The 16,357-nt window shown below is 40.0% G+C and overlaps 1 protein-coding gene across 1 annotated transcript; it reads right to left on the bottom strand.

Moving 5' to 3' along the window:
- Positions 1-5,892: 5,892 nt before the first annotated feature.
- LOC308369416 (microfibril-associated glycoprotein 4-like) lies at positions 5,893-10,238 on the bottom strand (the record flags this gene model as incomplete). The annotated part of the gene is made up of 6 exons (XM_080843837.1): positions 5,893-6,179; positions 6,709-6,876; positions 7,130-7,226; positions 7,433-7,645; positions 8,405-8,428; positions 10,224-10,238. 6 exons carry the CDS (start codon positions 10,236-10,238, stop codon positions 5,893-5,895), a joined length of 804 nt encoding a protein of 267 aa, XP_080699963.1.
- Positions 10,239-16,357: the final 6,119 nt, after the last annotated feature.

The following is a 16,357-nucleotide window of genomic DNA, read 5'->3' as shown; positions in this document are numbered from 1 at the left end:
ACATGCTGAAGATGGCTGACCTTCTGGCTGCAGAGCACAGTCTGCTGGAGGTGACCCCCAACAGAAAAGTGGATGAGGAGCTTCTTAAAGTTCCCGGCAAGATCATCTCCTTTGATACGAAAGGGGCGCAGTCCATGATGCAAGAGGCTGCTTCTTCCAGGAAGCCTTCTCCCGTTCAACGCATCCTCCGCCTTGTTTGAGGCAGCTGCATCTTTGGGGATCAGGAGAGGCGCACTAAGGCCGGAGAGTCCCACTGAGAGCAGCAGGGATGGGTGTAGCAGCAGCCCTATCAGTGACAGGAGTCTCCTCTTCCTCTCCAGAAGCATTGCCGAGGAAGCGGCCATCACAGCAGACAGCATATGGCAGTCCAGCAGGGGCCTACTTACATTTTCCCCAAGGCTCTTAGCTGCCAGGTTTATCAGATGCTCCTTGACACCTATTTGGGGAGAATCTCATCTATCCCAGACTGCAGGACAAAGCCTATTCTGGAAAAAATGGCCACCAACCGAGACCTTCACAAGATCTTCCTCTCTGAAGTGATCCAGATCTTCATGGAGAGGGCAGTGAAGAACTCTCTTGAGCTGTTCCTGGGTCTGCCCCTTGCTCCTCACTGCACTGGAGAACTGGATGAAGTTTACGGGTGGATCAATGGAGATCTCAGGTCTCCTCTCATCATGTAGTCTCTGACCCATGTGAAGAGAAGTTGACCAGTAGCTCCCAGGATGCTTTACCTATGCTGGTGAGCAGTGACATCACTCTGCACATTTCTGAGGCTGTGGCGAACTCCTCTCAGCCGTCCCTGTTTGTCCTGACGAGCAGAACGGGCTCCTTCTCTCTGACCCATGCTCTGAGTTGGGCAAACTGAGGGAAGATGTGAAGAAGCCCTCCTCCCCTAAAGTACCCAGGACCAAACGCTTCCGGCTCTTCTCATCCAGGGTAATTGTTATTACTAACTAACAGACAAATGAAAGTATAATTTAAACAGAATAGTCTGACATCATATTAAAGTTAGATTAGTTAGGGCACGGTGTGGCGTGGGCGGTGGCCTTCCAACGCGTGTTTAGTGCTTTCTGGAACCGAGGTCGATTCCCAATCCCACCCATGTACAGTGCCTTGCATAAGTATTTACCCCCTTGGATGTTTTACCCTTTTATGGCTTTTAAAAATCAGTCATGGTCAATATAAGTGGGCTTTTTGGACAAAAAAAAATCACAAGAAGAAGTTTCAAGCTTCAGCAGCTGGTATGAGAGAAACTCTGCATACAACAACTGTTGCCTGGGTTCTTCACCAATCAAAGCTTTATGGAAGAGAGCCACTGTTGAAAAAAAGTATCGACTACAGTTCGCCAAAAGGCATGTGGGAGTCTCCATGGTCAAGTGGAAGAAGGTTCTGTGGTTTGATGAGACCAAAGTGGAGCATTTTTTCAACAGTGGCTCTCTTCCATGAAGCTTTGATTGGTGAAGAACCCAGGCAACAGTTGTTGTATGCAGAGTCTCTCTCATCTGCTGAAGCTTGAAACTTCTTCAGAGTAGTCATAGGTGTCTTGGTGGCCTGTCTTACTAGTCTCCTTCTTGCATGGTCACTCAGTTTGTAAGGACGGCCTGATCCAGGCAGATTTACACATGTGCCATATTCCTTCCATTTCTTGATGATGGATTGAACAGAACTTCAGGGGATGTTAAGTGCCTTGGACATTTTTTTGTATCCTTCCCCTGACTTATACTTTTCAATAACCTTTTTTCTGAGTTTCTTAGAGTGATCTTTGGTCTTCATGGTGTAACAGTAGCCAGGAATACTGATTACCGAATACTGACCAGTGAATGAACCTTCCAGACACAGGTGTCGTTATACTACAATCACTGCACACTGATCCCCATTTCACTAATTGTGAGACTTCTAGCACCAATTGGCTGGACCTCTGTTGAATTATGGTCAGTCTATTTAAAGGGGGTGAATACTTATGCAATCACTTATTTTCATTACATATTTTTATTCACTGCACACTGATCCCCATTTCACTAATTGTGAGACTTCTAGCACCAATTGGCTGGACCTCTGTTGAATTATGGTCAGTCTATTTAAAGGGGGTTAATACTTATGCAATCACTTATTTTCATTACATATTTTTATTTAATTGACATAACTGTGTAGAAATCTGTTTTCACTTTGACATTAAAGAGGGCTATTTTGTGAATTTTTTTTGTCCAAAAAGCCAACTTATATTGACCATGACTGATTTATAAAAGCAATAAAAGGGTAAAACATCCAAGGGGGTGAATACTTATGCAAGGCACTGTATCTATCAATGAAGGCATAAAGCCCCCAAAATGAACACTTAGTTATGGCAGCTTCAAATGTGTCTGAATTATATTGTTGCATTTTCCCAAAACATGACCTCACTCACTCTCATTTTGAAACTGAAGAAAACTGCACGTATTAACATAAACATTTCTAAAGATGACAAAGGTGGCCTAAAGAATTCCTAGTTGGTCCCGGAACCATTCTTCATTCAATGTTTGTTCTCCACAGTGCCACAGAGGAATGTCTCCGTCCAGCTCCTGCCGTAAGTGTCATTTACTCTTTTGTTCTATTCAGCTGATTTGTTGTACAAGACCATCTTCACTGCACATACATTTGCTGTATTCAGTGCCGCCGCTCCCATAATGCGCACTACGCGCTGTGCGTAGGGCACCACGTCCTGAGGGGGCACCAAAAAATAGGCAACTGAAAAGTCATCATAGTAATACAAATTATTATGCCGATATTATTTCAGTATAGAAATATAAGGCACCTTTTAGGCATGTATATCACAAAACAGGGATACAAGTGATATATTTAATATTAAAAAGTTACGATGGTGCCAAAGATTTCACTTTATATAGCAGTTAAAACAAATGATATCTAAATGTTTTTTTTTCTTTTTCTAATTATCTTTTTGGCGGGTTCTTTACAGATTCCCTGAAGACCAACTTCAAGAGGCCATCTTTCTTCTCCCGCATGACTGCAGCTCTCTCTAAGGCCTTCTGCTTTAAGTAGAGATTGAATGGACCATGATGTGGACAAGCCTTCTTCAGTTCATCTGGCATTTTAAATAATGCGTCCACTCATATATCTCTTAATAAGACTTGATAAACAATATATATAGCAGTTAAAACAAATGATATCTAAATGGTTTCTGTTAAATAGTTGCTACTTTAATGTCATATTCCAGCAACATAATCCAGAATGTGTTTTGGTCCGCGTGCATCAGGTGAGTATATGGTTTTATTAATACTACACATGGATTCCTGTCAGAATGAACCCCATGATTTAGTTCTTACCCCTTTATTCCAGCTGACAGAACATTAATATTTCACTTTCAAAAGCTTTCTACAAAACTATAAAAGCTGTCTTAATGAATGGTCAAGCCAGCGTCATGTACTTCTGATTATTGTGCAAAGTGAACCATAGCTCCACATGCAGAGGTAATGAGTGTGCTACAGACTGCACGCCTTTTAAGAGGCTGTAAGGAGTGTTTGTCTTGAAGAAACATTATAGACACTGGCCATGCTCCTGCAGTTCTACTTGTAACCTTACCAGAACAGGAAAGGTATTAATTCCAAGGCAATGGGTTCAATATCCATATCAATTAAATACTATGGGTTACTTAGGACGAAAGCATCCTCTAAAATGGCTATGTAAAATGTATGTAAACGCATTCATCAACAACATCACACTGACACTGTTTTTCAGATTCACATGTTTGTATTTTACCTCTAAAATCCACATGTATCATAAGAGTGTCTAACGTAGATGTTTCAAATGCACTGAAGTCTACAGGTTTGTAAAATGATGTATACTTATTAGATGCAATGATGAATTTCTCTCAAGTTCATCTATCGATGTGAGACTCTACTTATTCTGTCCACTAGGTGGCATTAGTTCGGTTTGCATACAGCAAAAGGCCTTATTGTGATTAAAGTTAACTCAACTCAGCCAAAGAGGGGTTTGGTCTAAAACTAAAGATCCAACTACCTAAACGCAAGCAAAACATGAGAAACACCAAGAACACCACAACTCTGCCGCATATTAACCCATTGTGAAATAATGTACCCTTTAAAAGCACATTCTAAAACCTAAGAAATCTAAGACAAAGAATTGTGACAGAATGTTCACAAAACCTTAATTTCTCTGCAGATCTAAACATGAAATGGAAACTATTTGAGTTTAACAGGAAATCATTGCCTTCACCATACTGTTCATTAACATGAAAAATACAACAAATCTGGCACTGTAAGAAAAGTGTCACTGCAAGAACATAAATGGCACTGTAAAAAACAAAGTTGCACTGTAATAAAAAAGGAAGTGTGTCCATCTACTGTAAGTGAAGATGTTGACGGATGTGCTTGCCAAACACTCCATGTATACAGCCCTAGACTGTGACCGTGACACCAGCATCACTGCCTTGACAACGCCTACTTCCTGCAGATCCTTGTCTTCTGAGAGAGTTTTTCATGGTCATGCTCAGATGTGACTCCTGCAGCTTGGTTGTGGAGCGCTCTTTGCTGTCACTGGGGTAACACGTGCCTGTTACAGGTCGTGTCTGTAAAGCCACTCTTGTCCTTGGCTGTGATATTTTTTCAGTGGGGTAACGTGTGACTGACATTCTGAGATCTAACCAGCCATCAAGGGAGGCTTGCCGTTTTTTACCATCATTTTTACCCTCAATACCATGTCCACTTTTTCAAAACACTTGACACTTCATCGTATCAGTGGACTATGTGAAAACAGCGGGTACTTTTGCATTGCTTTGATACAACATGTATTAAATTCTTGTATAGTTGGACGATGCAGCTTCGTCCTCGAGTAATAATCCCTGGATAACAAGAAACAAGTACAACTTGTAGTAACTGGTGAGTCAGAATGCTTTCCCCCTCCCTCACGTTGGCTTGCTATTGCCTGATGCATTACCCTTCAGTCTTTCATGTAGACCTATTGTGCTATTGTAGGCAATGTGTGACCAAGAGATTTCGCACTTGCAGCAGGGAAGATTGAGGCGGATAGTATTGTAAAAAGAAATAAAAAAAATAGCGGCAATACTTTTGGCCCATTTTCCTTTGCCTACATTCAGTTGCGCTTCTTGCTTCTATAAATTCTGGGGAAAGACAAGGTGAAAGTTATTCGAAAGGCAACGAAATCGGTTACTTCCCCGGTGCTTTCGTCATAATGCGTAATATTTGTTTTGCGTGTCGGCTGTTTTTTGGATTTTCTTGACAATGGTATCCCATTGCTTTGAAAAAGCAGGCCGTTTTCCTAAGTTCAGCTGATTGAGCCTTCACTCATTTTGATCCTGTTGTGTTACTCACATAGCATCTGGGTCTTAAGGGAGACGCACGCAAATGGGTTAAAGTTGGCTACAATGCTGATGTTGATGACCAAACCATTTAGACATGCTGGAGATTTTCTCTTTCTAGTTCACTTCACCACAGCATCAACACATAAAGCTGTGCTTCAACACCTCACTTCATCAGAACACACATTAGAATTGAGAAAAGAAAAAAAAAATCCGGATGGCAAGGTTGAAATATTTATTTGGGGCTTCATTTAAAAGAAAGAAGGCAAATTAAGGAATGGAACAGCCGAGAAACACCCAATGATTCATCAACATGCAACATGTTTGTGAAGACAGATCAAAAGCAGTAAATTACTGAAAAAATGAAGTGATGACTTTTATCACTTTATGAAAAGTCCCCGTATGTTCTTAATACATCTAATTTCAGAATGTCTTGGTCCATTCCTAAACAGGATGACCAGTTAAAGTTTAATTGGGATATGACCAATAAACCAGAGATATCTTCAACTAGTTACTTAGATTAGCCCCTAAACCTCTTACCCAATAAACCAGAGACTTGTTTAACTAGTTAGCTCATCCAAAGATAACCTCTTAACCTTCATAGAAATGGCCTTCAGTGAGTTCGGAGTCCATTTCTGCCATATCAAACCAGACCCATCAATGCTACGGCCGTTTTTCCATTGGTATCGACCATTTGTGTTGGCATGCATGCAACCCCACCTCCCCCCGTTAAACCAAAATCCTCCATATCTATGATCCTTATTGCAATGACCACCCCAGAGCCAGCTATCCTGGTCCCTATCAAAGGTAGAGAACCTCTGTCCGTTGTGAAAGCCCAGAGAATCACCTGAAAGGAGAATGCATTGTATTGGTAATTTTACAAATTAAACAAGTTAATAATAATAACATACATGGAAGTGCAGGTACAGTTGTTGGATTGAAGGTAATCTATTAGCAAAAATGAAATATAGTATTTATAGATCTGTTTTCATTAAAGTATAATCACCTATCATACCATACCATACTACCATATATCACATAATTGTTGTGTTTTTGGTTAACTAAGAATGAGCCCTTCATATCTACATAAGGAGCAGGTCCTCTTCCACAGTGACTGCCATGTTTCATTGCCATGTTTCTACATGTTGTCAAGAAGCTCAGAATGGGCAAACCATAACACTTGCTCCGGAGAGTGCCTTTCACATTCTTATGCTAACTGACAGCCATCATAGGTTATCCTACATGCTTGAAAGGGGATGGATGAGGGTGGGGTGTTCAGCTGGTTGTTATCTGCAACCTCTCCACTAAATGTCACTTAAACCTACACAATGCTCCTTCAAAGCAGAAACAAAGAGGTGAAATGAGATCACTCTTACCTGCACCGCCATTTTTGAAGTCCATTACTCGAAGTCTGTACCCGTCCGACTCTGATTCTACAAAGAAGATTGCGTACAGAGCATAGACCTTCCCCTCCTCAAAGTCCTCCATGTCCACTCTCAACATATACTTTGTCCTATATGTGAGCAGATGCATGTTCTGGAGACCTAAAGGCAAATGCCACCAAAATGTTGTTGGTACAATCATGAACAAACAATGGAAATAAAAAAACTAGGTTTGCATGTCTGGAATGGAAATAAAAAAGGGAACAAACATAGGGTCTTGGACCGAGCCAGAAACAATTAACAAACGTGCTTCAGGAACATTTTATTGGCTGTTGAGCTCAAATATCAACAACATTTTGTTAAACCAAATTGGGAACCCTGCCTAATGAAATACAGGTGATTGTAGGTATCTTACCAAGCCAGAACTCTCCATTCTTGTCTCCAAATCCCTCCTCGTAATGACTGTATGGCCTGTCAAAATTCACAGTGCCATCCAGTCTCCTCATGATCACCTGATGTAAAGGTGTTAGAAGCATGTAGGTTATAGTAGACCATGTAAAACAGACATATTATACTCTCTCCGGGCCATGCACAGAAATGTTTGAGGTTCATATTGTGTGAACATGCCATAAACCTCCGGTCAAAGCTAGATTGTACAGTTAGCCTTAAGGTAAAAGTATGATGATGCCACTAGCACCGAAGCAACATTGGTACTCACTGTCCAATGGCCTTGATGGTTGTCATTGTCAGTGCAGCCCATGTCACAGTACACCTCCATAGGCACTTCCTGTCCTACAGGGTAGATGGTGTAAATGCCATTGTGAATCGATCCGTTTCTGAAGACATCCTCACAGTCAATAGGAAGGTCCTGCTCATTGATGGGGAGAGACTGCACCAGCAGGGGAAGAAGTAGAGCAGGGGACCAGTAAACCTGCAAGGGTTGGGCAAAGAAATGGAATAAAACACTTGAGCATTGGTTTAGAGCCAAATTGCTTGTCTAGTTTTGTCCTTAATAAATGCTTTTGCTTCATTTATATAAATAGATTAAATTAAAGGCACAATTCACAATTTGGCTGAAAGATTGTTGATTTTTGAGCTCAACATCCAATCAAATTAAACCCTTTCATTTCAACGTGTTTATTAGCTAGAATTGTTTATATCTTGGTCCGAATCACTACGTTTCCCCTTTACAGAACCAAAAAATGTGTCCAAGCACTTTTTTTTGAGCACGCACACTGAATGGACAGCTTAAGGACCATTTGCTGAATTTGACAAAAAGTGTACAGGATTAGGATCATTTGATTTTTGATTTTGTTTATTTGATTAAGAGGGACAGTGTGCATTAATAAACATTAGAATGTAAATGCACCCAATTGTAGCCAAAAGGCTAGTTTTCATTGGCAGTCCCCCTGCCAGATGGCCTCCACCTTTAAGAGGTGACACAAATACACCCATTGTGGTTGACCTTGGAACTCATTTTAAATACTGGAGATTTGAGTCATGACAACATTGGAAGCAATGTGTGACAAATCAAAGATATGAGCTATGATGTACCATGATGTCCAAATCCTTTCATAGTTTTCTGCAGCTCATACATATTAACATTATTAGTCACCCTTACTTGTTGGCCTCTGATATTAAATACTTTTTAAAAAACTTAACCAAAAAATGCATTTCTGCTGTCACTTACCATCATGGTGCCCAGCTCTGGTGTCTACAAATGCAAGGAAAGCACAGAATTTGTCAAAATGTGGTTATTATTTTTAATATTAAGGACACACTATGAATAACGTTACCCTATTTTTGTAACCACATGTCTTATAAATTGCACTAAGGTGTCTAAATACTTAAAATGTCAACTAATAATTAATAGTTAACTCTTGTAATTGCTTTGCCACAGATGCTAATTATAATCTCACCTTTGTTTACGTGCAGCTGTCCCGGGGTTATCACTCTGGTACTTACGCTCACCACTTCTTTTATAGTGCAATGTGGATTACGCCTTTGAGCAGGTGACAGAGGTGGGTGTATAAACAAAGTTGTAGAAGTGCATCCAGTATGACTTGTTTTGTTACATAAAAAAACTCCCTTTTGATACCAGGAGACCATGCAGGTATAGGACATGAAGCACTGTGAATCTTAAAGAACCAATATGTAACACTGACAGCAAACATTTAAAATGGGTACTGTAGGTTGCCTTTTTGAGGACACTGAACAGGCATGAATGAGCGCAACATTAAACTTTGACAATGGCAAAAGTCCTACACTTAAAGTTGATCAGCTAATGTATTTGTTTGCAATCTTTTCATTGTTGGCTGGCTACTATCACCCCAAGATAAGCTTGCTTTTCTAACAGAAAAGTCCCAACCGATTCTTGTCCAATTCGTACAGCAGCTGATCTGAAAACAATCCCCAAGTATGAGGTGCAGTGAGTAGCTACACCAGCAGGAGTCAACATTCCCTGACATGAGCTGACACAACTACCTGGCATCCACATCCATACAACAGGAGACAATGGCCGTGTTTCTATTATCGGGCCAAATCTGGGCGGGCTAGTGTGTGCCAGTTGCGTTCCAAGTCCAACTGGCCTCATTTCTCCTCATGTCCCAACTGTTACCATCTCTGGGATCCAAACCACCAACAACTCTAAATTTTACTGATGATGGTTAACTGGACTCATCTCTAATTTTCATCTCCAGCTTTTCTATGAAAGTATATAGTTTACTTTTGAAAAGTTCATCACAGCGTACTTGTTTTACATTTACATTAACATTTTATCTTTAAACAAATATGAACCTACATTTGTATCCTATCCAGCCAATCTTTATCTTTTAAAGGAAATACCTGGGATGGTTTTCTACCTTCAGAATAAACCAAGAATGAACAAAGATCATGTATATTTTTTATTTCAGTTTACACTATTAATTTAGGTCCCTATGTACAATTTCGGAAGAAGTTGGTTTAAAATAAATCTACATAAAACAGCTGCAATATATGTTTTTAACTGGTCATGTATCTTTTGAATTCTTGCTGTCAAAAAGTGCCTGAATTTGAAGATGATACCAAGACTAGCTGCCTTTAAAAACAAACCCCAAAAAGTGGCACAATTTCCAGAATTGCAACGGTCTGGCTAAGGCTTACGGGAATCACTTTTAATGAGGAAGTGGGGTCAGCCAGGTTCTTCTGAGAACCCTCATGATCAGTGATGTGACATTGATATGCCAAAGGGATAGTCTGGTTGGCATGGGCTCCTTTGTCATGGCAGTTTGTTTTTGACAAATGGCACAAACAGGAGGTAATGCTTAAATTCTTTCCATTGTTCATAAGTTTCAAGGTTTTGCCTGAGTGGTTATATGAGAACTTCATGTTTTCAAGTTTGTTTTGAAACTGGTAAAGCAGGGAGGTGACATCACCAAGGTCAAGGATGCACATGCAGAGGCTGATCTTATTTTGGGGGATTCTTCCCAGCAGCATCTTGGCCTATTTTCTCCTCATGTCCCAAATGCTACCATCTCTGGACCCATCATCGACGCTGTACTTGTTTTACATTTATCTTTAAATAAATATGAGCCTACATTTGAGAATAGTGTTTTGTGGTAGGCTATACAGTCTTGTATGATTCAAGTTCAATCAATTCATTATTCCATTATTTTTGTGTACCTTCATTGTCTGTGTCTGTGTGATGAACTTCTGAGAAACGAAACCACGTGATCAGTGGTGTGTCCAATATATGCCCAAGATATTATCTGGTTGGTATGGGCTATTTGGTCATGGGAAGTTCTATCCTATCTATCAGTTATCACGCTATCTGGTTTGCTTAGAACATAGCTTTGAGTGGAATAATGTGAGATAAAAAAACTCAAGGAAATACATACCAGAGAAAATTAAATGAGGTTATGGGAACTCTCATGGCCACTGGGAACAGGTTTAGTTCTTCCATTGCCAGATAAGATATGATGAATCTGATATGATCATATGTTTTGCAGATTCACTGACTGACTGATTTATTTATAGCCTTGGGACTGCAAGTGCCTAAGATTAACAGATATTATTAACACATAACAGTACATAACGTTAATATGGTGTGCAAATAAGGCAAATGGATTGATATATTAAACACACCATGAGGTGATAATTCCAGTTTATTAAAGTGAATGAGACAGTCAAATCTCTACCACTTCGCTCCTCTGATGAGAGTTTGTTGTCTGCTGTCTGTCTCCAGCAAAAGATCGCAGCCGAGACTCTTTTCAATCGTGGCACATCAGTGGTGAAATTACCTACTTAGCACTGTCTCTTCCAGTGACGGCCTTGGTACATTTAAAAAGTGCTTTAAAACTCACCCTTTTATTATCTTCTGTGTAATTAGTTAATTTGCTTGACCCTAACTACCCAAACAGTGTCCTAGACATCCGCAAAATCAGGCCGTACCTAACGCAGCATACATGCCACCCAGCTGCTGGTACAAACCTAGGTGATTTCCCTCCTTGAATACTGCAACACCCTCATAACGGGCCTGCCAGCATGCGTGGTGAAACCACTACAGATGATCCACGATGTGGCGGCGCGTCTGGTGCTAACCAACCGAAGAGGGCACACATCAAACCACTACTCATTGAGCTCCACTGGCTGCCTGTAGCTGCTTGCATTAAGTTCAAGTCACTTATGCTTGCTTACAATGTGATTGCTGGTTCTGCTCCCACCTACTTAAATGCTCTTGTAAGGGCCAATGAAGTTGGTTTAAAATGAATCTTCGTAAAACAGCTGCAAAATATATACTCTCCAGCCAATCTCTGTCTTTTAACGGAAATACCGGGGATGTTTTTGTACCTTCAGCATAAACCAAAACAGGACAAAGGTAAATTTTTCTTTCAGTTTACTCCATTTATTTAGGCCCCTATGTACAATTTCGAATGAAGTTTGTTGAAAATAGGCTAAATCTTCATAAAACAGCTGCAATAGATGTTTTTTAAATGCTCATGTACCTTTTGAGTGCCTGCAGTCAAAAAGTGTCTATTGAATTTGAAGTTGATACCAAAACTAGCCTCAAAAAACAAACCCCAGAAAGTGGCACAGTTATTGGAATTGTAGCATTCTTGCTAAGGTTTACGGGATTTTAAAGAGACTCCACCATGTAAGGTGAAATATTGGGCTTCAACTTCATTCCCTCATTACCTCCCATTGAAAACACAACCTTAAAGATTTGGAGAGGATCTGCAAAGAGGAGTGGACCAAAATCCCTCCTGAGATGTGTGTAAACCTGGTGACCAACTACAAGAAACACCTGATGTCTGTGCTTGCCGACAAGGGTTATTCTACCAAGTACTAAGTCATGTTTTGCTAGGGGTTCAAATACTAATTTTCTGCATCAAATACAAATAAAGTCATAAGTGTTATAAAATGCATTTTTCTGGATTTTTTGGTTGATATTCTGTTTCTCACTTTTAATATGCACCTAACATTACAATTATAGATCACACATTTCTTTGCAAGTGGCCAAACTTGCGAAATGGGCAGGGGTTCAAATACTTATTTTCCCTACTTCTGAGAAGCCATGGAAGCAGTGTGGTGACATTGAAATGCCAAAGAGATTTTAATAGTTTTTGACAAATGGTACGAACAGGAGATACTGCCAATATACTTTCCATTATTGTGGTGCTTTGTCATGGCAGTTTATTTTTGACAAATGGCACGAACAGGAGGTAATGCTTAAATACTTTCCATGGTCATAAGTTTTTGCCTCAGTGGTTATATGAGAACTTTATGTTTTCAAGTAGGGGTGGGAATCTCTTCGCACCTCACGATTCGATTCCGATTCAGGGGTCAACGATTCGATTCTAAACCGATTATCGATTCTAAATCAGTTATCGATTCTAAACTGATTATCGATTATCAATTCTAAACCGATAAAACGATTATCGATGCATTTCGACTTTTAAAACATTCAAGTTTGCTACTCAGAGTCTAAAATCACTTCCTACTTTGTGTTTGATAATTAAAGAAAATCAACAGATGAATTACCTTCTCAATTTTTTTTATTAGAGAAAAAGCTTTTCCTTGTCACAATTTTGACTTTCTATGAACAATGCAATAATCGATGCAGCTTGCATTTCAACATAAAATGGATGAGTAAAAAAAATATATATATACAGTACTGTGCAAAAGTTTTAGGCAGGTGTGAAAAAATGCTATGAACTAAGAATGCTTTCAAAAATGGAAGTGTTAACAGTTTATTTTCATCAATTCTTCATAAATTAACAAAATGCAGTGAAGGAACAGAAGAAAATTCTAAATTAAATCAAAATTTGGTGTGACCACCCTTTGCCTTCAAAATAGCATCAATTTTCCAGATACACTTGCGCACAGTTTTTGAAGGAACTCGGCTGGTAAATTGTTCCAAACATCTTGGAGAACTAACCACAGATCTTCTGTGGATGTAGCCTTCCTAAAATTCTTCTGTCTCTTCATGTAAACCCAGACAGACTCGATGATGTAGAGATCAGGGCTCTGTGGGGGTCATACCATCACTTGCAGGACTTTCTGTTCTTTTTTAAGCTGAAGATAGTTGTTAATGACATTGGCTGTATGTTTGGGGTTATGTTCCTGCTGCAGAATACATTTGGTGCCAATCATACGCCTCCCTGATGGTGTTGCATGATGGATTAGTATCTGCCTGTATCTCTGCATTGAAGACTCCATTCATCCTGACCAAATTTCCAACTCCACTTGCAGAAATGCAGCCCCAAACTGGAAAGGAACCTCTACCATGCTTCACTGTTGCCTGCAGACACTCATTATTGTACCTCTCTCCAGCCCTTCGGCGAACAAACTGTCTTCTTCTACAGCCAAATATTTCTAATTTTGACTCATCAGAGCACCTTCTGCCATGTTTCTGCACCCCAGTTTCTATGTTTTCGTGCTTAGTTCAGTCACTTGGCCTTGTTTCCTTGTCGGGGTAGAGCTTTTTGGCTGCAACTCTTCCATGAAGACCACTTCTGGCCAGACTTCCCCGGACAGTAAATGTCTGTACCTGGGTACCACTGGTTTCTGCCAGTTCTGAGCTGATGCCACTGCTTGAAATCTTCCGATTTCGAAGGTAAATAAGCTTGATGGGTTTTTCATCAGCTGCATTAAGTTTCCTTGGCTGACCACTGCGTCTACGATCCTCAACGTCTTCTTCAAAAGAGCTTGAACTGCACATTTTGAAACCCCTGTCTGCTTTGAAATCTTTGTCTGGGAGAGACCCTGCTGATGCAGTATAACTATGTTGTGTCTTGTTGCTGTGCTCAGTCTTACCATGTAAATGGATACAAAAATAAACATTTATTGTTTACATTTTTCAAAGCATTCTTAGTTCATAGCATTTTTTCACACCTGCCTAAAACTTTTGCACAGTACTGTATATATATATATTTTTTTATAACAAAATCGATTATGAACTTTTCGGAATCAGGACAGAGAATCGAGGAAAATCTAACAATCGATTTTTTCCCCCCACCCCTATTTTCAAGTGTGTTTTGAAACTTGTAAAGCAAGGAGGTGACATCGCCAAGGTCAAGGATGCAAATGCAGGAGCTGATTTTATTCTGGGGATTCTTCACAGCAGCATCTTGGCCTTATTTCTCCTCATGTCCCAACTGTTACCATCTCTGGACTCCAAACCACCATCAACGCTGCAGTTTACTGCTGCTGGCTAACTGGACTCATCTCTAATTTTCATCTCAAGATTTTCTATGAAAGTATATAGTTTACTTTTGAATAGTTCATCAAAGGGTACTTGTTTTAAATGTATTTTTAAATAAATATGAGCCTACTTTTGAGAATAGTGTTTGTTATGTATAATCAATTAATTATTCGTTTATTTATGTGTATTTTCACTGTGAACTCAACTGGAAATCACTTTGGTTTAACTCCGCCCCATTTAGACATGTTGCGCCTCTTGTTTCACCTTTATACACATGGCTTTGACAAAATGTACCTTTGTACTGCATGTGGGCAGGCATTTTAAACTGAGAGTGCGATAATGTGAGATAAATACAGACCAGAGAAAATTAAATGAGGTTACGGGAACTCTCATGGCCACTGGGAACAGGTTTAGTTCTTCCATTGCCAGATGAGATATGATCTAGTATATAAACCTTGTGCAATGTTTGTGAAATTATTCTTAATTATTATTTTGTGAAGAGTTGAGTGAAGAGTGTAAAAAGATAGTTCATATTCATCATCATATCAACTCTTGAAATAACTTTAATAACAGATGAGGATTCTTGACCTAGGCGATGTCACCTCCTTGCTCTACCAGTTGCAAAACACACTTGAACACATGAAGTTCTCATATAACCACTCAGGCAAAACCATATACGAACAATGAACAATGGAAAGTCTTATTGCAGTAACTCCTGTTTGTACCGTCTGTCATAAACAACTTGTCATCACCTGGGCATATCAATGTCATCTTACTGATAACATGGCTTCTCAGAAGAACCTTGACGTCCCGACTTCCTCATTAAAATCCCGTAAGCCTTAGCAAGAATGCTACAATTCCAATAACTATGCCACTTTCTGGGGTTTGTTTTTTGAGGCAACTAGTTTCGGTATCAACTTCACGGGCACTTTTTGACTGCAGGTACTCAAAAGATACATGAGCAATTCAAAACTTCTATTGCATTTGTTTTATGAAGATTAATATTAAACCAACTTCGTCCGAAATTGTACAAAGAGGCCTTAATAAATGGAGTGAACTGAAAGAAAAATGAGCCTGTCTCCTGTTTTGGTTTATGCCGAAGGTAGAAAACCATCCCAGGTATTTCCTTCAAAAGACAGAGATTGGCTTGATAGTAGATCTTTTGCAGCTGTTTAGCGAAGATTTACTTTAAACCAACTTAATTAGCCCTTACAAGAGCATTTAAGTAGATAGGAGCAGAACCAGCAATCACTCTGAAAGTAAGCATAAGTGACTTGAACTTAATGCAAGCAGCTACAGGCAGCCAGTGGAGCTCAATGAGTAGCGGGTTGACATGTGCCCTCTTCGGTTGGTTAGCACCAGACACGCCGCCGCATTGTGGATCATCTGTAGTGGTTTCACCACGCATGCTGGCAGGCTCGTTAGGAGGGTGTTGCAGTATTCAAGGCGGGAAATTATCTAGGTTTGCAGCTGGGTGGCATGTATGTTGGGTTAGGTACGGCCTGATTTTGCGGATGTCTAGGACACTGTTTGGGTAGTTAGGGTCAAGCAAATTAACTAAGAACACCGAAAATAATTAAAAGGGTGAGCTCCTTGTGAGCCCCCGCCCCCCCCCCCCCCCCCCCCCTCCTGGGGTTTAATCTCTAGTAACAGATATAAGAATGGTAGGGAGTGTGCAATTAGGCTAGTGGAGCAAGTTAAGGGATAGGCAGTGGGTTGCCAAGATGGGGATCTTCCCAAATAGTGAGCCCGCATCGATGTATAAAAACTGTGTTTATAACTCATTTATAAGGGCTTATTAATGGCTTACAAAGGGTTTACAATTGAATGAATAACCTATTTATAAACCATTTATAAACCATTTATAATGGAGTCTAATTAAAACAACTTATAATCTCTTTGTCAATCAATGCCACCTCACTGCTCTCATGGCTTTTCAGAAGAACCTGGCTGACCCCACTC

Source organism: Sprattus sprattus (assembly GCF_963457725.1).
Source record: "Sprattus sprattus genome assembly, chromosome: 1".
In the NCBI taxonomy this organism is placed as follows: domain Eukaryota; kingdom Metazoa; phylum Chordata; class Actinopteri; order Clupeiformes; family Clupeidae; genus Sprattus; species Sprattus sprattus.
This window is presented reverse-complemented; position numbering and strand designations above follow the sequence as displayed.